This window comes from Rhea pennata, chromosome 2 (genome assembly GCF_028389875.1).
Source record: "Rhea pennata isolate bPtePen1 chromosome 2, bPtePen1.pri, whole genome shotgun sequence".
NCBI lineage: Eukaryota > Metazoa > Chordata > Aves > Rheiformes > Rheidae > Rhea > Rhea pennata.
The window spans coordinates 30851564-30875801 of record NC_084664.1 but is presented as its reverse complement, the minus strand read 5'-3'; the positions used below and the strand labels follow the sequence as shown (position 1 = coordinate 30875801).

At 36.8% G+C, this 24238-nt stretch overlaps 1 protein-coding gene across 1 annotated transcript in view; it reads left to right on the top strand.

Annotated features, from left to right (window-relative positions):
- VWDE (von Willebrand factor D and EGF domains) overlaps window positions 1-23868 on the top strand; it is a 38737-nt gene extending 14869 nt beyond the window's left edge. The window contains 23 exon segments of the mRNA XM_062567774.1: window positions 51-124; window positions 2052-2325; window positions 4135-4343; window positions 4804-5786; window positions 6646-6782; window positions 9296-9451; window positions 10062-10166; window positions 10512-10626; window positions 12153-12403; window positions 12523-12742; window positions 13743-13880; window positions 14381-14443; window positions 15948-16607; window positions 16919-17092; window positions 17095-17193; window positions 18777-18872; window positions 20050-20145; window positions 20501-20596; window positions 21146-21241; window positions 21341-21436; window positions 22493-22588; window positions 23169-23272; window positions 23848-23868. Coding sequence (XP_062423758.1) covers window positions 51-124; window positions 2052-2325; window positions 4135-4343; window positions 4804-5786; window positions 6646-6782; window positions 9296-9451; window positions 10062-10166; window positions 10512-10626; window positions 12153-12403; window positions 12523-12742; window positions 13743-13880; window positions 14381-14443; window positions 15948-16607; window positions 16919-17092; window positions 17095-17193; window positions 18777-18872; window positions 20050-20145; window positions 20501-20596; window positions 21146-21241; window positions 21341-21436; window positions 22493-22588; window positions 23169-23272; window positions 23848-23868 — 4359 coding nt within the window.
- Window positions 23869-24238: the final 370 nt, after the last annotated feature.

The window sequence follows — 24238 nt, the reverse complement described above, 5'->3', positions numbered from 1 at the left end:
TGCTTATTCTTTACCTGGCTTAACTTACTACATCTTTCTTTGTTTTGAAGATTACTGTAAAGGATCTACCCACTGCTTACTGCTACTCATTTACTGATCCTCATATAATTACATTTGATGGAAGGTAATCACTAGATTGCTGCTCTTAATTTTAAGTGATTTCGTATCATGCTATCTATGCTAATGATATAATTTAACTATACTTCTCCACAATTGCCTTCTGTATTTTTATACTCTTCCCTGGACAAAAAGGATAAACATTCTTCAGTTAGCAAAAGCTTCGTGCCACTGTTGATGATGTTTGTAATATTTGTATTTCCAAATGCAAGCTTTGGGTTGTGGCAAAAGAGTAAAGAAAATGGGCTATTTTCCTTTTTTGAGGAGTGTGCAAGGGAGGAAGAGGGACTGTACAGCCTAGTGAATACGAAAGATGGAAATCTTATTAAATATGAATAATGATTGATTAAGCAAAACTATTTTAATTCAAAAGAGTTTCCAATCTACAGCATAGTTTCTCTGACCTTGAGTGTAAGTATCTGAACCTCTGTAAGGATCAAGACACTAGAAGCTAGCTGTTGTCTGCTCGATGTTGTGCTGAGTTTGTTTATGGCTTTGAAAGCTATTTATTCACTGCTGTCCATTGCACATTACCAAAACTTTACAAAATGAAGATTGCTTCCTTGTCCACCAGTGGCATGCTTTTGGTTTGCTTCTCTCTTCCAAACATTTCTAATTCACGGAAGGGGGCAAAACAAGTCCAGATTCCATGCATGAGAATTGTATATTCTCTGCTCAGCCAAAGCACATTTCTTCAAGTGACAGGGTGAGGGGAAGAGGATGGCTTGCCTCCAAGTAAGGGTGTGCAACTCACAACCTGGGTCTTCTTGTGAACCTGATAAAGGAAGAGAAAAGACAAACTGTAATGGCTACTCTGATAGCACTGTGACTAGTAATAATGATGTTCATAATAATAAAAAAAAAAGTCACAGTTATTATCTTTCCTTCTTCAGTGGAAATTATAGGGGTGGTTTCACAGGGCATTTTAACCATCGATGTATTGTCTGTCATCAAGCCTGCTTATGAAGCAGTGTGATTTACTGTGATATGTGCTTGCTGGAAGCATGATGCTGAGAGGGAAAAATACTGTAAAGGTTAAACAGTGTTGCTACTTTATTTTACAAACTGAGGAAAGGGAGCTGTCCATGCTAAAACGCAGGTAATCCTGTGCAGTCCCAATAGGGCAGCCATCTACAGCTTTTCTGTTGGGCAATTATTCACAAAATGAATGACTGTTCTGCAGTTAACTGTCAAATGCCATTTATAGCTAAAAAGTTGTTGGAAGTGGGTTTATTTTTCCTTCCTCAGCTCTACCCCCCACCCCAAATCATTAAATTGGCTGTTTTAACCTTGCTTCAGGGAACAGATGGCTAACCCTAAGGAAAAAAAGAAAGCCACTATTTACAGTTTTCATTTTAAATCATTTTCAAGTCTTCAGGAATAAGCACCCTCCATCTCATCTGTAGTAAAACAAACCTTTTTTAAAGTATGTGACTTTATAAATCATTTTGTGAAGCTGTGTCAACACGCCTGCCCCACACATGCACACTATTAAGCATCTTGCTCCTGCTGTGTAGGTGCATTGCTGTAGAAACACAGAGTGAGAAGTACCTTCTGCTTCCATGTCAGGGTATACATGAGCACAATTGGGTAAAATTAAGCAGTACCAGAGAATGGCAGTTGTTTTATGGTTGTGTCCGTTCAGAAGCAATTGTCTACATATACTTCATTATCCTTCTCTTTTGCTGCTTCTTCTGGTGTAACTGAGTTTTAAATTTTTAATTCATAGCTGCCTATAAGAAGATGTGGTGATTATCCAGGGTTTTGCGTTGGTTTGCTGGCGTACTGTTTGGTTTTCCTGATGCATGGATGTAATTTGTAGAATCAAAACTCACAAAACATTTGAGATCTATATTAAGATAAAGTTGATGACATACAGTGATGCAGCTATCTTATAACTAAGGCAATATCGTATGTTTTTCTTTTGATACCAGAGTCTATGACAATTTTGAAACAGGAACGTTTGTTCTCTATAAGAGTATGTCTCGAGATTTCGAGGTTCACGTTCGCCAGTGGGACTGTGGAAGTCTTCACTATCCAGCCTCCTGTAACTGTGGCTTTGTTGCCAAAGAAGGAAGTGATATAATTGCATTTGACATGTGCAGTGGTCAGCTACGTGAGTCACAGCCACACTTATCTGTAATAAGTAGAGACACAACTGGAAGCAATGTCAGGATCACTGAATCCTACCTTGGAAGAAAAGTAACAGTAAGTGGTAAATATTACTTGCTGAGGTAATATTTATCTTGGCAATTATTTTTGTCAGTTCACACCAATTATAGAACTAAACATGCTTTATTTCTTGTAATTAAGCAATACAGTAAAGCCTGTTTTACAGTTATGGTCCTTTGGCTGATGTTTTGCATGTAAGTGAGGGATGTTATCCTTGAAAACAACAATGTGTCAGCATGGATACCTTTCTGGAACCATGTTGGTAATCACAGCATACAACTCTTGTATGAATTGTGCAGTTTTGTGAATCAATATGCACTTACTTAGCAGTACTAATTTTCCAAAAAGGGATTTCTGCTATGCATGCACAGTATTTTGCTCATGACAGTGTCATATAGGAAGGCCTGTGTATGCAAATAGTTAGGTATGCTAAATGACATGCATAGAATTGAAAGTGTCAGTGGCTTCTCTAGAGAATGTGGCCCTCAAATATAATACTCAGATTTGTTTTTATAATTTGTTATCACTTTTCTTTCATAGGTAACATTGCTATAGGGCTCCAGTGAATCTGAAATGAAGCAGAATGTAAAAATGAAACACCTAGCTTCTCTCTAATCACTCTGTGGGTCTGGAAGGCAAGCCATAAAATCAATATGCCTTTTCAAGTTGGGTTTAGCTATCAGTATAAGAATACTTTAAATACTTTGCTTTTATCTGAAGCAGTTCCTTTGAAGACTTAATATATTAAATATCAAGACATATTTAGGCCATAGAGAGATGAAATTCCCTTTCATAGGTGATGGTACAGAAAAACAGAAAAATTAAGTGTCAGATTAGTGCAGCAGGTTAATAACGGAAACAGTGTTTACATTTAGAAGTCATAAAATATTGTGTCCTCATTTCAGCTATCTGTGTCTCATGGATTTCCATGAATGTTTATTGCTTATTTCTCTTTTATGTGCACAAGAGTCTGCTTTTCTCCTTTGGCACAACACTCCAGTGCAATTTGTTTGTTTTGTGCAGGGAAAAATGTGCAGCTGGATTGTGTTCTTTAATTCTTCAGATTAGTAGATTAGAAAGTGTTAATTCCACTCAGTATATTTTTAGAATAACATTTTTACTTGATCAATAAAAATACCAAAGAGCATTGTAAAACTTATGAATACTGTATTGATAGCTATTGATACCATCACCTATTCAAATGTGTGATTTTATCCATGGGGAGGATTTTGCTCTTGAAAATTTCTTTCAAGAGATGATAAAGTTGTCTAAAATAAAATAGTAAATGTAAAATACTAAATGTTTGAGATTATTTTTAACTGTCCTAAACTTTTAGGAACATTTGGGATCAGTTTTCTAGGTAGTAAATGACTCTATATTAAGCTACTTACATGCAGAGAATCATAAAGCTCACAGAAAGATAGCTGAGAAAGGTGTCACCAAAGAATCAATTCATATGACCAGAATTATTTATCCCTTGCCCTATGCCAGCATATGATGAGTGAGTGGTCTCTTTTTCTTTGCCCAGCTGGATTTTTGATTCTTTCTGGTTTTGAGGTTATTGACCTTCCACAGAATATCTACTAATGATGAATGAAATTTATTGGCCTGCAGTGCACTGCCTTAGCTGACAGTCATACTTGCTGAGATTGAGATGTACAGGACTTTTCTACAAGGCTTTGCAAAAAAAAGAAAAAACAAAAATGTTCTGATCCAGATTGGTTAGAGCCTGAGTTTAATGGAATGTTTTTATACATTTGGCCTTTGTCAATTGTTCCTTACCAACGAACATACCTAATTTTATTAAAAGTGTTTCTCATGATGATATTGCCAATCTCTTTTTAGGTTTTGTTTTCTTCTGGAGCTTTCGTTCGTGCTGATGTGAGTGAATGGGGAATGAGCATAACGCTTAGGGCACCCAGTTCAGATTACAAAAATACAATGGGACTCTGTGGCACCTTTGACGGAAGTGCAGAAAATGACTATCACACTGCAAGTGGGATGGAAATCCCAAACAATTCTAATGTTCCTTTTTCTTTTATTAACGAGTGGAGGTAACAAAATACTTCTGTTTCAATCAAATACCGTCATTCTTGGTTCAACCTTTCCTTTGCACTCCTAACAACTTGTCTAAATAAAAAAATCTTTCTAACATTTAAAGTTGATGTTAAAATGCCATCGTTACTTTCCACGATTAATTTTGGTGTAAATTGAAACTGAAGCATCAAATTAGTATTTAAGTAGTAATTATGATATAAGATCAGTTTGAATAAGTTTTGAACAAAATACCAAGACTTACAGAAAAGTCACTCAACCCATTTGTTGAAAGTTACTCTCATAGTTTTGTAATTTAGCTGGGGTCCTTAAATTTAGCTGAATGCTGCAGATGTTGTCATTTGTAGTGTAGAAGTATGAAACAGCAAAAAGCAAAACAAACACCACATTCTTACTAAGACAAAGAAAATAGACAAGGCATTTGAGATACAGCTTCTTTTTTTCTTTTTTTTTCCCTAGAATTTCACCAGGAGACAGCTTGTTTGACAAGACACCTGCTTCTTTAACATCTTCTACAAAAAGAGCCTTCTGTGACTGCACACTTGAATATGCTGGACTGTATCAACCTGAAAACAAACTAGAGTCAGTGTCTAAATCAGAATTTCCTCTCTCTTGCAAAGAAAGTGAGAATAGTAGATTTCCTTCTTTGATACCAGGACTGGATGTCACTGCTGAGTATCTCAGTCCTATTGATCTTGTCAGAGGCTTAAAGAAACGTTCGTCTGCACATGAAATGGATTCTTCTTCACTTCTGCAGAGGAACAGTCAATCTGAGAAGCAAACCACGTTTCACAAAATATCACTGGTAAACACAAGTTCAGTAGAAAACACTTGGATAGAAAGACAAGGAACTTCAAGCTCAGGCATTAGAAGAAATCCTCACAGTTACAGGGCTCATCTTCTCAAAGGCCAATCTAATACAAGTAGAGGGAAACGCCAAAATTATTATGAATACCGTCCAGTATTTCCATTCCAAAGTCTTAGCCAAACAGACTTAGAAGGGTATAGCTATTTTTTTCCGGAGGACCACACCAGTGATACGCACCAAAAGTTTCTTCCTTCCTGGCCCACACCTTCAGGCCTGACTGAGTCGAGTGCTTTGGGATTGTGCCAACAGGCAATAGTTAATTCCAGTATAGGAAGATCTTGTGGTGGCCTTCTTGGTAGGCGATTAGAAGATGCAATAGACATGTGCGTTAAAGATTTGCTGCTGAAAGATGACCTCAGCTGGGCAGAAGCTTTCTTACCTCTTCTAGAGAATGAATGTGAGAAGAGAGTTTTAGAAGAAATAAATTACAACCAACAGGATCTTCAAGGGTCAGTTGAGAACCTACTTATTGCCTTAAAATGTCCCAATCTCTGCAGTGGTAATGGAGAATGTATAGAATGGGGTTGTGCATGTTTTCAAGGCTATAGCTCTTATGACTGCAGCATACTGTCTGGTAAGTGAACAAAACAGTAAGATTTACTTAAATAGCATTTTCGATGTTTGTGCACCCTAGGTTTATTTTACTGCCTCTTTCCTGCTTTGTGCACTGGCAGAGGTTCCCTACAGTGGGGCTGTTTGTTATCCAGCAGCTTAGTTCCAGTTTAGAATTGCTTTCTATTTGGCCTTCTTGTTTCCCTAGGGCAAAACATGGGCTTAGTTTATGGTATGTCATATTTCTTAAATGGGAGGTTGCAATCCACAGTACTGTCCCAATAGGTTAGCATGTTTTCACATTCTTCCCTGTTTTCTGCAGGGAAGATACCACTTCTGTCTGTTCCCTATTGTTTATAAACTATATAATCCTGTTTATTAACCACAAGCAGAACGCTTTTCATTTTGGTGATGTTACGTCTGTGTAAGCAAACTGTTAAACATGGTGGAAACACAATTGATAATGAGGAAAAAAAGAGCTACAGCAAATGTTGCTGGGCAGATTTTTACAGTAAATAGAAAATGTAGATAAGCAGACACACTGGAGAAGTATGAGAAACAGTATTAGCAAAGTTAAAATGCTTTCAAATGAAATCTTTTAATATTTTAATTTGAAATGGCATTTTTATTTTAGTAACTTATTTAAAAACAAATGGAGGAAGAGGTGAAATAGTAGTAAACCTTTTAAACTTGTACTGGAATTGTCTCACAAGCATTTGTAATAGAAAGAATGAAGATTTCAAATGGTGAAGCAAAAAATACTGGATAACATCATTTATATAGTTTTCTTAGTTGGATGGATAAATAAACACATTACTTAATGCAAACGCATATGAATCAGTTAATGTATCAACTTTCACTGTCTAATCTCTGCTTCAAAGACCAGGTTCCAGAAATTACAGAGCTGGAGAATGCTGGGTTATGTGATATTCGACAGTATGACTGCACGTCGGTGAGAGCTTTTGGACATGGCTTCAGGGAGTCATCAGCTCTGAAATGTGAAATTAGCAAATTACAGGTATATGTATAGTAACGTCACCTTTAAGTTTCTCAGAGTATGCAAAAAAAATGTCCAATTAGGTGAGCCAGTTATTAATCATTTATGTGGGCACAACCCAATGCTTTTGCAGAAGCTAAAAGCGGAGGGACTCAGCACTTTCCAGCAGACACTCAAGTCTGCAAGATTGCCACTTCCACAGTGATAAGAGGAATCCAAAACATAATGGGAATATTTAGCAGCTGAGAGGGAGACAGCGGCATAAAGCAGCTATCCATCAGGAAAGGGCAAGGGCATCTCTATTGGTAGCAACTAGTACATTGTTTTTCTTTTATTTAAGTGCTTATAGAGAGGAAGTGAAGAGCTACTTCTTTGAAAAAGGGCAGCAAGGTTAAAGACATTTCTAGAATTTCTGTCCCAATCTAATGCTTGAAATAGCCCTTTTATAAATATAATAACTCTGTTACAAAAACAGAAAGGCATTTTTGATATGTTCTAAGTTTCTCTGGGGTAGAATATCCTGGCTATTTAATAACCTCAGCCCTGTACCCCAGGCTTGAACAGGAGATTTTATACAAATGTATACAATTTTAGGAGGAATCAATATAGACAGAATGTTGTTATCCAAACCTGGAATTTGCCCAAGGCATTTAAGTAATTTAAAGTGTTAGCCTGATACAAACAATCTGTAGGTTTGAGGTTTTTCTTCATCTTGGAAATGAAAATTAAAAAAGCTCCAAAGTAAAATGGTGTTTCATTGATGGGATGATGGGGGAAATGTTCAGTGGGAAACTTTCATTCTTAAGGCAGAGGAGTTTTGCTTAGCTAGTGCCAGCAGATGCTAAGATGATTTTGACGGATTAAGCAATGTGGGCTATAAATTTTTCTTGAGCACAACACATATCCACTCATCTGCAGGTTGGCTTGAAATGACTCCAGTCTTTGCACTGGAGTGTAAATTTACACTCCATTAGGTTAAAAGTCTTTTAGACCAAGCTCACAGTGAGACAATTATCGGGAGCTTACTTACCACAGTTTGAGATGTCTCACCCTTAAGTCAGGGCAAGATTTTCTGATATAATGCTCCTTGTGGTAGTATACTTGGCTCCCAACTATAAAAACTTTCTGTTAAATCACTTTTATTGATGATCTTCTCACTGAGAAGATCCAGGTAGGAAACAAAACCCACTGCTTTTATCTGAAGTTCAGGAGGAAGTTGATTGTTTTTCCCTGAAAATACCAAAGAAAGGATTTTTTTTTTTCTTTTTGCCCCAGGCTGGATTAATAGTGGCTTCATGGAAATGTCTATAGAGTTGCAGTAATATAGAACTCCATGTATTTTGAGAAAAACTTGAGAGGTCAATATTTCATGGAAGAGTCATTTCGGCAGACTTTAGAGTTAGTACAAAGTGAATTTCTCAATTTTCATCTTTTCACTTGTGAAAGGCTGAATCAGATCCGTTGTCCAGGGTTTGTCCTACTATGCTGAAAAGGATGTAGATCTCATGCATGATAGTAAAAGAGGTAATTCGAAGAAATCTGTATTGAATGACCTCACAGATGCAGGACTAGTAAATCTCTCTTGCTAGAGATTTTGGTAGGACATGGCCAAGGAGACTATGATTACACAGGTCCAGAATTTACTTAATGTTTCTGAAGGAAATAGCTGAACATGCCTCCAGCTAATGACAAAAGATTTTTGGAGAGAGAGACTCCATCACATTTCAAAGGTTATGTAACTAAATCCTCTCAAAATTTTATATTTAGAAGCATTTAGATACTCCTTTTACTCACTCCTGCTGAGAATTTCTTTAACGGTTATAGGAATAAAAAAGCCAAAGTGTTTTGTTTGAACAAAAATAGTCTGTATGTCCATTCAGCAAATGTTTCTATGTGAGGTTATTTTTTCTGTTCATAAAAAAAAAAAAAAAAGAAAAAAAAGAAAAAAAAACATGGCCTTATCAGCAGATGACTCCTCATGTCAGAACTGAGATTAAATAAAGGTGGCTTGACTGGCTGCTGTAGCTGAAGCAAGTAATGGTGGACAACTCGATAAAACCTAATCAAGCTCAGAATGATTTCTGATCTTCTTGTTCTCTAGATTCATAATCTGCCTGGATTCTTACTTCCACCTAAATTTATTTTCAGTATGCTTTTAGCCCTGCTTTTTATTTCTTACAGGAAGAACTCCTGTTGATATTAAGACTTTAGTCAAATATTATCATCCCCCCCCTTTTTTAATATATCTTGAACTCTGAAGATAGATGTTTGGATGACTTGCCCTCACGACAGTTTAGGAGAGAAGTCTACAGGGGCTGTGATGAAATTTATTGGCTTGTGCAAGAGTTCAGTGTCAATATCCTAATTACTGGATTAGGTAGAAATCGATTCCTGTGCAAATAATAGTAAATTAGTATTTCACATAGCACTTTAATCCAGAGACGTGTTCAAATACAGTGCAATTTGTGTTTTGTGTGAGATAAAAATACTTTTGTAATGCGTTGCACTGAAAAACAGACTGTCTTAATATTTAGTATAAAGATAGCCAGTGGATTCTTGGAGAACCTCTAATTATGCCAGCTGCCTTCCAAAGTGCCAGGACTGTCGACTGTCAGTTACCAAGCGATGGCCAGCAGTCTGATGTCATGGATCTTGTTGATGATAAACCTGTTGCCAGGTGGCAAATAAAGGTACTCTCAGAAATTTCAAATATTCACTTAAAGATATTCTTGTTATAGGGAAAATATATTGTGTAGATATTATCCTCTTTATTTTTTTCTTTATGGTTCTAAGTGTGGAACTCAACTTGCTTAACTTAGGGTCTCAATTTCATCACCTAAACATAAGTGTTGAGTGCCATTTGAGACTGCTCCCATGCAAGGGTACTGGCAGACACAACCTAGGACCTATCCTTCAAGATAAGAAGTTAAATGCCAGATGGTTACCCTAGAGCATTTCAAATGACATTGGACACTTATGGGAAAATTGAGTTGATTCTAGTCTACATGCATGAATCTGTAAGTGAGATGGACATCTGAGATCTCGTAAAGACTGACTCAATAAGGTCAATAAAGCCTAGAAAACTATTGAGTTTACCCTAAAGGAGACACCTACATCTAGTCAGTCAAATATCTGTCTAGACTTATTGGCAGGATTGGCTAGATTTCTGCTGACTATTTTAAGAGATTAAACAGTTAAATGTAGGTGTTTATGTAGGAGTTGAATCCCATGCTAGCAGTCCATGCTGGTGATAGGGTGATGCCTATCTGCGTTAATCCATTTCTAATCTACGTTTTACAGATTTCCAATGATGGATTCATTTATAGCAACTCTAAAACAATGATATTGTATGATGGAGCCTGTCAAATATGTGAACCACAGGAATCAGGGTTATGTACATTAAAGGTAAATATTTCATTACTGTATATATTTATTATGAAAATATGCAGATGGAAAAAAATCTATATAAATCAGGAGACTATATGCAAACCCACCTCTTGTTTTCAACAGGAATTTTCCATGCGCAGAAATGATAAGCACAAATACTGAAGCTGGGATGAGGCAGCTTTGGAAAGAAATTAACGTTAATATAATTACCAAATAAAAATGAACATGTTTTTAGTGGTTTATTTTTAAAAATAGTTGAAGTGTAGGATAGATCAGACTTTATTTGGCACTTTACAAATACATTCAGATTTATTGTTTGACAACAGAAAATTAATGAATCACATCGTTGTTATTTCTCTAAAGGAGAAAACATGCAACATAAATGGACTCTGTTATGGTGAAGGTGATACAAATCCAAGCAGCCCTTGCTTACTCTGCAGACCTGACATATCAAAGTTAACTTGGTCAGTTGTTGAAAGTAAGTTCTAAATAGTTTCTTTTATAATAGTAATAACTTGAAAATCTACTAAGTTTTCAAAATGTATGGATGTAGTGAAGTTTTAACCATGTAAGTGTTTTTAGTTTTTAAGTTGGTCTTGTTTTTCATCTTACATTTTGAAAAGGGTATTTCATTTTTTCAGATCAGATATATGAAAGTCAGGCTTTTTTTCCACCCCCTCATAGTAACCATCAAAAGTAACTGTAATGCAAATGATCAACAATCAGCTAATTAGCACTTTACAGTCTTCTAATTTTCGGCACAACTATACCCACAAATGTTTGTCTTCAGCTTTTAGGAATAAAAGATATTTTCTAACGATAGATAGATATTCTTAGGCAAGTTGTTTCATTATTTGTGTGTATGTGTGTATATATATATATATATATATGTATATTATAGCCTATGTACAAAGAATTTTATCATAGGATCAAAGGAAAATTCAGATCAGAAGAGATGTCAGGAAGCTATTTAATTCAACCTCTTGCTCAAATTAGGGTCAGCTGTGTGGTGAGACCAATTCAGTTAGGGTGTTAGTAGTATATAAGCTGCCACTCTTTTTCACATTGCCCTCATGTGGATCAAAACCAGTGGGTTCAGCTACCTGTGGGTCCAAAATTGCAAGCAAGGTATTAGAGAATATAACAGAGAATGCACCTGTAAAATTTTATGTTCTCCAGAGATATCTAAAGTGCAGTGGCAGCAATGTAGTTCCAAATATGGTAACAACAAGCAGCCTTTCTGCATGCAGCCTTTGCACTGATAGTTGCGTTAAGAGCCTTGCATAAATAAAAGTAACAGCTTTTAGACCTCCTAGCAATGTTTTATGTGATGTTTTGCTCTGAGGGTTCTCTGACTGGCTGACACCAGACAAGAGAGAAATGCAAGAAACTGGATTAAATGGCAGGTCATATTTGTTAACAGTTAATATTTGGGCATGATTCACATCCATGGCATAGGTACATGGCCTAAACAAATACTCAAAGGCAGGACTCAAGGAGCAGGGTGTCAGATCAATGAGTAAGTTATCATGTGGTTGAAATCCTTCAAGGAACAGTGAGTGTATTGGCTCTTTCATCACCTCATGCTCACTTATGCCAAGACGATCACTGCAGCCCAGTTCCAGATATTCCTTATCTATGTCTGTTTGTTTCTTAAAGGAAGTACCAGTCACATCTGAGTTTTATTTATCTGCACTTTCATCTGCAAACTGTAATTCTGCTTAGCTATAATACAGTTTAAATTCAAATAATTTCAAGTGATTTCTGTCTACAGAAGCAATGTATCTTAACAAACTCTTGCATGGCGTAACTAATTTCTTGCTATTTTTGTTATAGCTACAAGGAAAGTGTCTAGTGTTTTTTGCTGTGCCATTCAAATAACATTACATTTTGAAAGAAATAATTATATACAACTTCTTTAATAGAAAGACATATTGCTTTTTAATTTATGTAATAATGTACTGCAATTCTTGCTTGAAAGAGAAAACATCTCCTTTGTTGCAGACAACCAACCTCCAGTGCTTCAAACTTTTCAGGGAATGCTACAGACTTTCTATGGAGAAGATTTCGTATATCAATTTTTGGCTTCAGATCCAGAGGGCTCTGCTATTCTTTTTACATTGGAGTCTGGTCCTGAAGGTGCCAGTCTTTCCCCATCAGGTCTCCTTTTATGGAAAGCTATATCTAAGAATCCCCATAAATTAACATTTTCCTTGACAGATGACTGCAATGCAGAGACAAAGGTAGAAATAGAGGTAATGAATATTACAGTCAAATGGCTCATACTAATAAAATTTTAAAATATTTATTTACAAAATTTATTGCTAGCTTGGAAAAAAAAAAAGAAATCTTTTCTACTGGACTTGTCTTGTAGGTCAATGTAAAATCATGTGATTGCCTAAACAATGGCTCATGTGTGACAAATATTAATTTCCCTCCTGGAAGTGGAAGATACCTTTGTGTATGTATGGCTGGATTTAAAGGTGATCTCTGCCAAGAGAATACTGATGAATGTAAACCTAACCAATGTGGTGCTGGCAGATGTGTGGATGGAATAAACAGCTATTACTGTGAATGTCCACCTGAACTTCAAGGTAAGTTACTACTTTATACATGTAGTGACAACTGTCAGTTTCTAGTTTTATCTCTAAAGATTTTTTTAACTTTTATTGACTGAAAATAGCTTACTGTTACAGTAAGAAGAAGAAATACTGTGGTAGTGTGATAAAGTTATATACAATATACTTCAAGATTTGTCTTGCATGTGTTACAACACAAATGCATTAGAAAAATGGGTAAAATGTGAGGCAAGCTGTTAACTGTGGTCTGTGGCTCAAAATCATATTTCTTGTTCACTGGCTACTTCATACTGAAAACAATGATTTAATAAAGTTAGTAAATGCTAGACTTGATTTTTCTTTCTATGTAGAAATGGCTTTGCTGAATCAATAGAAGAGTTAAATTTCTATGTGTATATGGATTTCAAGAGGAAATCTGTATTTTTTAAATACAATGAGAAACCTGGACCTCCCAGTGCTTAAGCTGGAAGGAAGTTGAGCAAGTTTGGCCATGCATCTAACCAGAGTCATCAGCCATTTCAAGCCCTGTGTTCCAGCTTGTAAATATTGCCAAAGGAGAGATTCTTTTTATGTTTTTAAATGATAAGTTAAGACTGATAATTCTTATTCAGACTATTTTAACAATTGATTAATACTATAGCCGAGCACATTGCAAGAACAAGTGATTAGGGGAGTAAAATTCCATATTCTCTTCCCCAGAGGTAAATTCAGCAACATAGTAAAACATAGGAGTACTAAGTCTGCTTACAGAGTGATTACTTCCATGCCTGCATATAATCATGTAGTCCACAAAGCCCATCCTCTCTATATTCTGCAATGATTAAAATACTTGCTGTATGTGAAAATATGTGAATGGCAAACCTTGCCAGTTGTACTTCAATGGACATACCGAGACACTTTGTTATTCCTGATAGACAAACTTTTTCTATTTCAGCACCTACGTACACTCTGCTTTTATAAACGTACTGCCAAAGTCTTGTGACAGAATATTATAAAAATCTATATTTCAATTCAGGTAAAAATTGTCAAGATGACGTAGATGAATGTGAATCCAGTCCTTGCTTCCCTGGAGTGTTTTGCTTCAATACTTTTGGTTCTTACCATTGTGGTCCATGCCCAAATAATCTGCGAGGAGATGGGAAATCATGTTACGGTATGATAAAATGCTATGAAAAATAATCTATTTTTTATAAGAATACTATTATCTTTTTCTAATTCAGGTAAGATATTTTTGATTATTACATGTTTCTAACTTAGAACTCTCTTCAGTAGTTAACATAAATGGATGTTTTTCTCTGACTGCTGGAACAATCTCATTTGGCAACAGCATCAGAATACACTGGGCCAGGTAGCTGTAGAACACTCAAAATACTTTTCTGTTTGATACCTTAAGAAAGAACTATTCAAATAAAAACACTTGCCTAACAAGGTGCCTAAAAATTTATTTTTACTATCTTATTATGCAATTCCTGAGTAACTTGCATTTTTTATATTCTCTATTGAATTTTATATACTCTATTTTAAGGAACTATTTTACTCTTCATCTGCTCTTTCAGAGTTTTCAGTTATTCTTATTTGTTAAAACTTTATTCATAATTTATTTGAAGTTGAAAAAAAGTAGCTACTAACATGCCTTCACATCTTTTTTTTTAGAAAGCTTTGAAGACATTAATGTTGAAGGAGAGGATTCCACAAGAGAAACTGGAGGGAAAAAAGGTGATTTTTCATGAAGAGAGTGCAATTTCGAATTCACATACTGATAAGAATATAGCAGGCAAATAAAGGTTCTAGTCAGTTTTATATTACTCACTTTATTTTTTCAATTTAACTCAGTTCAATTCATTGTTTTGGTTGTATTCCTATTTCCAATCTGAAAAATGACACCAAAATGTCAATATCAACAAACACCTTAGGTTAGTCTAGTCATTTTATTGACAGTGTGATTTACAGCATTCTTCCTGTTGCCTTTTGTTTTTGTGACTAATCACTGCTATAAAGTAGGTAACATGGGGTAGGGACATCTGTTACATGAGATAAGCAAAAGTTTATGGCATTATGTTGAATGCCATTTTAATGCTTTAACTCAAAAGAAAGGTGAAGGATATGGCAAACGAATGTTCTTAATTCCAAAACTCCATAAATACTATTGCTGGCATTTCCAGTTGTTAATAAGTTGTTAATATGGGAGGAGGAATATTCTCTGTCAACTACCAGTGCTGGATAATTCTTCCTCAGCTGCAAAACAGTGTGCTTTTCATCAGTGGGAGGCATAGCACTTTGTAATAAGATTCAGAAAAGTTTAACCTTTCGTAGATAGCTGCCTAGTACAATCTCGGATGAGATTATGGGCAGATCTTAAGTCAGGTAGAATAATTTCCTCCTATTTCGTTCCTGCTAAAGCCCATATAAGGCATTCTGCCATTCTGAGATTAGTATCGCACTCTTTTCCACGATCTACCATAATGCCCACTTTCCAAGAGGGTATAAATAGAACTTTTCATTCACTTTGCACTCTTTTCAAAGAGGAGGTTGAGTCTGTCTTTGTTTTTTTATAGAACATGTGCAATATTCCATTAATAAAATCCATTCAGAAACTTATAAGTTGACAAAAAAAGTTTTGAGAGTTCTAAGAGTTATCTAAGTAAAAGAATCAAGTAATGTAAAACACGAAAAACAACTTTTTGTACAAGATGATGGATAATTCACATGAAATACATAATTTGATGTATCAATAAGTGTAAGCGCATACATACTTGTGACCAGATACCTGCTTTGAGATTTGTTACTGGCACTTAGATGCACTTTTGCTCCATAAGCAGTGTCTTAAGGTTAAACTCTGTTTCAGTTGCTCGGTAGTAATATGGTGCCAGCTAGCGCTGGTAGTTTGTTCTAGCAGGACAACTATTCATTGACCTAGTATGGGGAAGATCCCTGGCTGATTGTCTCATTGGTATGGTGCTACCTCCTTATCTCCCAGCCATGGAGAAGCAGTGGTGGCGTGGGAAAGGACATTAAGCTCTTTTGATTGCGCTAGTTGGGGGCCAGATTCTACTGAATATATAAATTCTGACATAGCACATGGAAGAGGAGTGTTCCTGAAGCACAGACTGAATGGGGCGTACTCTTTTTCTGATCAGAAGACATTCTGCACCCTCACAGAAGAAAAAAAGTCATGTAATATTATTGTACTTTTTCCCCCTTTCTTTCTAACATACTGTAGCTTTTCAACAACTGTTCTTTGACAAGGCAGTAAGTGTCTCAAGCTATATTCCTTATTCTACGGACATCTCCGAAAGATTTATTTCTACAGAAGCGGCCAGTAGCAGCACTCCACCAGCCTACATCTGGAAATCATTTAATTCTCAAAGAGGTGCTTCTGTGAAATCTGCTGTTCCTGGAAACGTTGGCCATACTGTCGGCACCAGCAGCGGTCACCTTGCTCACGCAGAAGAGGGCTCAGTAAATGCTGTGGTGGCTGCATCATCAGGCAGCCAGGCTGTACTACCTGAGAAGAAAACCAGGACACAGGTTGAGGCCCACAGTTATTTTGAGACTAGCAGGAAGGCTTCTCTCAGCAGCAGAATAAATATAAGCAAAGGGCCTTCTTTGCCGAGCAAAGCCTTCAGAGGAGGAAGTGCTCACAGAGTTCAACAGCTGTTAGCCAAGCATAAAGCTAGTCCTTTGCCATCTGTTCTTGCTGAAATCACTGTTCCACCAAAAACATTTACTGTAACATCAAATGAAACAGTGATGCCTAAAGCGGTAACCTGTTCTGATTTACCCTGTTTTCCTGGCGTACGTTGCGAACCAAGTCAGGATGGACGTATCAGATGCGGCCGTTGTCCTTACGGTTACTATGGAAATGGTATTACTTGCAGAGGTATTACACGTAACTGTTAAAAATGTTTTGCAAAGAAGAAACTTGCGATATCTTAACTTGAAAGTATGTTACTGTGATCAGTGAAATGCATATTGAATTTCCTCATTTTCATTATTATCTCTGGTATAGCTTTCAGTTGCATGGCTGCACTTAAAAATACATTTCTAATGTATCTCAACTTTCCTTCTTAAGGGCAGGGGCTCAACTGATTTCACGTGATGTGTTTATTATGTTAGGCAAGACACAGTTGCACTGATACGACAGTGGCACTTTCCTTACTCCTTTCATTGTTTTTTTTCATTGCCTTTCAGCAATATGTAGACAAACATGTGGTAAAAATATGGAGTGTGTGGCACCCAATGTTTGCAAATGCAAGCCTGGTTACTCTGGTTATAACTGTCAGGATGGTGAGTATGGCATTTTGATTTAGTCCATGGTAGCTAGTATCAATGAATTCATGATTTGAAGATCACTGTTGATTTTTGTGCAGCTCTGTGCAGACCTGATTGTAAAAACCGTGGGAAGTGCATTAAGCCAAATGTCTGTGAATGTCTGCCAGGATACAGTGGCTCCACTTGCGAGGAAGGTAAATAGGGGATTTTTTTTAATTTTGAATCCACAGATACCCAAAGGGTACTACCAATGACTTTCATGAAAGTTAATTCTGACTGGAAACAGTTGTTATATTTCACAGAACTCTGAATAAGATGTTGACATAAACTCTACCTTTTTAACATCTACTATAAGTGTTTCTTGTGATCAGATCTTCCTAAATTTAATAAGTCACAACAGCAAAGTCTCATATTATTTTTTAAGTCTGTGGCACCATCAATACACGTGGTAGTAATCTGAAACTACTCAAAAGATTCTCTCATTTGCTTGTGAACAAGATTTCTAATGCTTTTGTCACCTTTCTTTGTTGGACATTTTTTTGCAGCTGCCCTTCTCCACCTGCCCTTTTAGTACCTTTCAGTAAAATGAAGGACAGCAAATTACATTTGGCTTTCACATGCATGCATATGCCTACCCTGTAGACATCGAACTGTGTCTGGAATCCAGGCCATCCTACTTTAGTGTCTTGACTTAGCTTTGCTGTTCCCATACTGGCATATCTTAATGTGTGTCCCTTTGAGGATGAGGATAATGTTACAAAAGGACCTATTCTGTCTCAAACAACCCTTTGAAGTTCTCTGTAATTCAGTGAAGAAAAGTCTGCACATAATATAAACGCCACCTTCTCTCCATCAATTGTATAGAGAGAACACAAGTTGCCCCATATGGTGACCCACTTGGCTTATTTGTGGTTTTTAGGAGGAGTTCCTGATGGAGTGTAATGCTGGTACCAACTTCTGCATTATAGTTATGGCTGGAACATTCGGTTGCAAAAAGAGATCTGAATTTTAGGCCCATGTCAGCTGAGAGGGACAGATCATACCAGAACAGTGTCCTCAGCACTATACATTAGGATTTTCCTAGTAAGAGCACTTACCAATTCTGCTTTTGAAGCCTTGCTATTTTCCTGAGGGGAGCAGAAAAGCAACAGGGAGTCCAAGGCTAGTCTAATAAGGGGCTGCTGGTTGGCAGAGCCAGGTTTCAAACCCTGCTGTCAGGACTGTTCTTGCAGGGCTGGTTGGTCTGTTACAATCTGATCTAAAATGACTGTCTGACCATTTTAACTGTGATTCTGACCACACCTAACTTCTGAGCTTCTCTGGTGTTTTAGCTTGACTTATGGTGTGTGCTTCCTTAAACCTACCTTGTAATAAAGGTCTCAATGAGAGATAAATGTATATTTTTTCTATCACATTTTTGATACTGCATAGTTACATAAAGACTGGCCTGGGAAATTTTTGCAGCAAGTAGAGGCGTGCAGCAGTGAATGTGGGTGCCTGTAAGCTAAACAGAAGAGGAGGAAGATAAGAGCCTTGCTTGGAACCCAGCTCAGATTTCTGCTCTTTGGGGTGGCCACCCCTGTCACAACTCTGTGTGGTCGTTGGAATTGGGCTCTTCTTGCTGCTTATTTTTGTCAAAAGCTATTACATATATCTGTTTATTTCTAGTTCTGTGCTTGCTTTGTTAATAATTAAAATTTCCCTTTTGCTAAAGCATCACCAATCCATGCATCTTTTTAGATGTGATTTCTTGAACAACATAATTCTTTATCTGCAGCACATTGTAAACCACCCTGTCAAAATGGAGGCACATGCTTGGCCAGAAATCTCTGCACCTGTCCGTATGGTTTTGTGGGACCAAGATGTGAAACAAGTAAGTAAAAAAAAAATCCCGAGTTGTAATAAAACAAATGATGGCTAACATTTCTGGTGCACTTTATCTAATGCTCACTACCCATGTCTCTTTGCAGGGTCTCAGAGCTGGGTTTTACAAACATTAACTTGATCACATTTGCACATAAATGAAAATATAGCATACTATAAGAAATTGCAAAAAGTTTTTTATTTATCATTCAGCAACATGGAGGTATTGTTGAGTATGAGAGATTACCTTCAGGATAAACACGTATGTTTAATATGTCATTTTGGCTTCTTAAATTCTGTCATATTGAATTGGTTAATTTTAGAGGTCCATTCGGAAGTGATGCCAGTGAATAGTAGGTCAGAAAAAACAGACATAAAGGAAAAATGAATTCAAAAGCACATTTATGAGGCCTTTTTATTGGCCTGGCATGAAAACCAGAAAGCTTCTTGTGGTCATAGCTGAAGAATTGGAATAGTCTCAGGATGCTTTTTTGTTTATCAAATTCTACATGCTGCGTTTTAGCAATTTCAAATTTTGAGTAGATTTCATACTGGTAACTTCTGTTATTCAGAGAGTCCATATATATGCATATCGTTTGTATCATTAATCTGAGTGTATCATTATATTTGGCCCTGAATTGAAAAGGTCCTTCTGCATTCTCAGTTATTCTTGTTTTCATTTTGGTTTTGACACACAAAAAAATTGCTGTTCTTCATTAGGCAGGACTAAGGATGATGGGAAGTTGTCCTGAAGAATTGATTCATGATTTTCCACAGCCATGATAGTCTCATGTCTCTCTGTACATGCAGCTGTGCTCTTTGAAGTGATGAAGAACATCATCTTGCTTTTTTTATCTTGGTCTTGAACTTTTGCTTTTCTTAGAATATATTTGAAATTTTCTAGATTTCTAACACTGAATAAAGCAACGGAAAAACATGAATAAAAACAGGAACAATTACACAGGAAGACCTTTTATATATCTTTATAGTCCAGTGCTAGCTTGTTTCAGCTTTGAGACTGCATTAAGCTCTTCAGCAATTCCTCTTCAACTAGTGAAATTGTATGTGATTTCCAGTGTTCAAATATGGGAAATAACAGAAGAATTGAATGAAGCATAACATTTTAACAAACTAATTTTTACTCTTATTTTTTTAATGCTGTTTTCCCCGGACTTCTTGGATGGAAGTGGTTTGCAACAGACACTGTGAAAATGGTGGTGAATGTCTTACTCCAGATGTCTGCCAGTGTAAACCTGGATGGTACGGACCTACATGCAGTACAGGTAAAATGGGAAAGTCCCCACTGTAGATTCTTAAAAGTTCATGTTCCTAGAGGTATGTATATGGGACCTCCCACGGGTTAAAATTTGGAACCACTTGGCTTTGACAGCAGCTATGGGTGGCTGCTTACTGCTGTGGGGCCCCACAAACCCTTTGATCTCCATATTAGTAATGCTGCTGGCACCAGTCCTAAAAAGTCCAATAGTGATCCCAGAACTGGATAAAAGTTTTAAATGAATAGTGTTACCTGCAGCTGTCTTAAAGGCTTAATTCCTGTCCTTGCAGCAGAAGCAGATATTTTATGGATTTGATTTGTTTGTCATGGCTTCCCATTCTTTCCTCACACTACTTCTGCAGCATTTTGTGACCCTGTGTGTCTCAATGGAGGTTCCTGTACTAAGCCAGATGTTTGCCTCTGTCCACATGGATTCTTTGGTGCCCAGTGTCAGAATGGTAATATTTTTTTTTCCTCTTAGCTGCTTTTATGAGGTCGTCTGTGAGAAAACATTGTTATTTTAAGACACAAAATTCAGTGTTTTAAAATTTCTCCATCAAGTCAAATATGTGAGAGGAGATGCAAAACAGAAATTACATTTCCCTTAGATTTTCTTGTTCTGCATCATGTATGGTTCAGTAAATATCCAAGGAGAAAAAAAAATACTGGAAATTTTCCTTTTTTATCTTCCATTCACTCTTGAGCAGTGTTCAACTACAGTTGCATACTGGTGAGCCCTGTCTAAGCTCCTAGCCAGATATTATGTAGTCTGGTTAGTAGTATGCATGTGCAGTCACCAACCCAGACTCTTTCCCATCTGGTTCTGTATTTACTACTTCCATAGGCACCAGTCCACATCAATACAGATTTTACTAGACAGATGTTACTGCGCTGAATATCCGTTGCTAACAAAATTCTAATACTGCAGTTTTGTTTCCTATAGGTGTACGTCAAAAGGGAAGCAAAATGCAAGCTACAGTGCTGTTCTCATGTTTGTTATTTTTCAGCTGTCTGCAGCCCGCCTTGTAAGAATGGTGGTCAGTGCATGAGAAACAATGTTTGTACTTGTCCTGATGGGTACACAGGCATAAGATGTGAAAAAAGTAAGCTAACATTAATATCCTTCCAGGATCTAAAAGTTAACCACTAAAATTTATGTAAATAATTAATTTTATTAAATAGCAAATGCTTTTTGATTTAAGGTGTCTGTGAACCAAGATGTATGAATGGAGGAAGGTGTGTAGGGCCAAATATTTGCTCTTGTCCCTCAGGATGGAGAGGAAAAAGGTGTAACACACGTAAGTATGTTATAGTTAAAAGGAGAATCATACCTTAAAATGATTTATGGCTAAAGGACAACTCGGTCTACAGAAATGATATGAAGCTAGTTCTAAATATACAAATACTCAAAAATCATGATCTTTTCACCTCTGTAACTTGGCAGAAGAAACTAAGGATGCGGAACTAATATCATGCAACTCTCAGACTGAATTATAAGACCGAATATCTTTTAAACTCTTACATGTATGTAATATTTTTTTTCTTAATTCTTGTCTAAGAAAGAGGCACTGTCCTTACAACAATAAAGAACTGAGTAACAAAATGAAAGCATTTCAGTTTGTGCTATAGGATGTTATAACCAAATACCAGGAAAAAAAAGGAGAATTATGGTAGAACACCAGGAAATGTGGAAGCATGGTGGAAAATGTTTGGAATAAAAGATGAGAAGGGCATTAAGTTCTTCAGGAAAGGCTAGAAGTAGGATCGTGGTGGTAGCACAGCTGCGGACCACATTATATGCCAAGGAAGTTAGTGATAGTGCATAAATAAAACATTGCAGTGTGGACAAAGCACAGTCTGCATGGGTGAAAATCATCATAAGGATGGACAGTAGAAATACAAAAGATAAAGTGTTAGTGTCTCTCATAAAAGCCTACCCAAGGCTTAGATATTGATATGGTTAGTGAGCTCTCTAATGGCATGGATGGAAAAAAAACATTTTCTCTGTATTACTTTCTGTAATTACTAGAAGTTTTACTGAAAAAAATATTACCCATATTGACAAGGCTTAGATATTCTTGGACCTTGTGGAAGAGAGATTTCATCATCAAGTAGTTAATTAACTAATAAGAAATAATAGTGCTTTAGATTATGGTTTAGAAAGCAGGCAAGAATGTACCTAAAAAGGTCTTACATTTTTCCTGTCTTTAATATCCTGTTGATCTTAAGACAGGTTTTCAGTGAAGAACATGTGACTCTTGTATGGAAAGCCCTCAACATCTAGAAGCCATGTTGTAACATAACTAATTATTAGAAGTAATGAGATGTAACCAAACTTTGTGATATTTGTGCAGCAATCTGTCTTCAGGAATGTAGGAATGGTGGTGAATGTATTGGACCAAGTACATGTCATTGCCCTCCACAGTGGGAAGGAATCCTGTGTCAAACACGTAAGACTGATGTGAACTTCATAATAAACTTTTTTGCTGCAACACAATTAAGGATGTTTCAAAAATACATGGCATCTGGGAGTTCTAGATCTTTTACCCAAATGTGTGTCAAAGGGGATAGGATAAAGAGCTGACATTCCTGTGTGCCCTTTCTGAAGCCCTCCAGAATACAGAGGTAGTCTGGGACCCTTGGCAGTACCTAGTGGCTTGCTCTAATAGCGTATACTGCTGCAACAGCCCTGAAAGGCCATTGCAATAACATAGACTAACAGGATTCCTTGAAAAACACTTTGTGTTCCTTGCATCCTCTTATTTATGCCCTCAGCATATCCCCCTAGTAAATCTGTATCTTTGGGGATGGGAGGTAAAGGGGGAGGGCGGTGGAAAGTAAGTGTAAGAGCCTTGCTGGCTCCACATCACTCTGAATTTCCCCTTACGTTGACAGTACTTCCTTGTGAAAGTATCTACCCACTTTTCAATTCCCAAAGTATGTATACAGATTGTACCACTATCAGCCACTTTTGTTTTACTTTACCAAGTTGTTTTTATGAGTAAAGCCACATCTGTCTCTCTCTTTTAGCTGTGTGCAATCAGAAATGTCTATTCGGAGGCAAGTGTGTGTTGCCTAATGTATGTTCGTGTCGTCCTGGTTATACTGGAGTCCTCTGTGGGAAGAAAATTCAGGTAATTGTAGTTTCAAGGAACAGTCATAGATAGGCACTTTGAGAGTCTTTATCCAGTCTGCTGTTGTTCCAAGAAGCAGTACCTAATATACCAAATACATTTTTGTCCAATTTTATCCAGTCTCCAGTTCATAAAATTCCTAGAAGCTAGTCCAGTAATTAATCAGTTCTGATTAACAAAATTGTTTCTAATATCTAAATTTAATCATTTCTTTTGTTGCAAATTAAACAGCTGCTGCTTCTTCCTTCAGTGGCTGCAGCAGCAACTGGTAACTAACCTCTTCGTAACAACCATGATTCTGTCTTCCAGAGTCTGGCCTGATTTTTGGGCAGAGTATCCCACTGCTGACTTTCTCAGCTTGCATCAGGTCAAACTCTGCTCAGCTACACTGTCACTCAGTTCATCTCTGTTTTGTACCACATTTCTTATTTCCAGGAGTAGCACTGGGAATAACCTTACTTTTCTGCTCAACAGTGAATCAGTTTCATTGGAATTCATTAAAACTGCTTCTTAAACTTTATGGTAAAAATGGGCAGAGACATTAAAGTCTCTCTTTATTTATTTTTCCTTCCAAGGTACAAAGACATCATGGTTGAAGAAAAGCAAGTATATCAATTAAATTACAATGCTGCATGGACTCACGAGACACTTGAAAATGGCAAGAGACAGTTGAAGGCAGTTAGTTTATTTAAACAAAATGGATATCCAGAAGCATTCTTTTAAAAACAGTTGTATTACAGACCTGAATTTTTGAAGAGCTTCCATACAACAGCTTGTAGTCATTATGTATGTATATTCTCTAATTTTTTTGCTGCCTCATGCACAAAAGCTGCTGTTGCTGATTCTTCACTGGGCTCACAGATCTGACAAATGTTGATGTAGTCGACTGCACTATGCTCTTTACTTTGTGGGAGCACTGTTATAGCTGCTGAGTAGCTCTAGGAAAGAAGTAGGCAGCACATCATC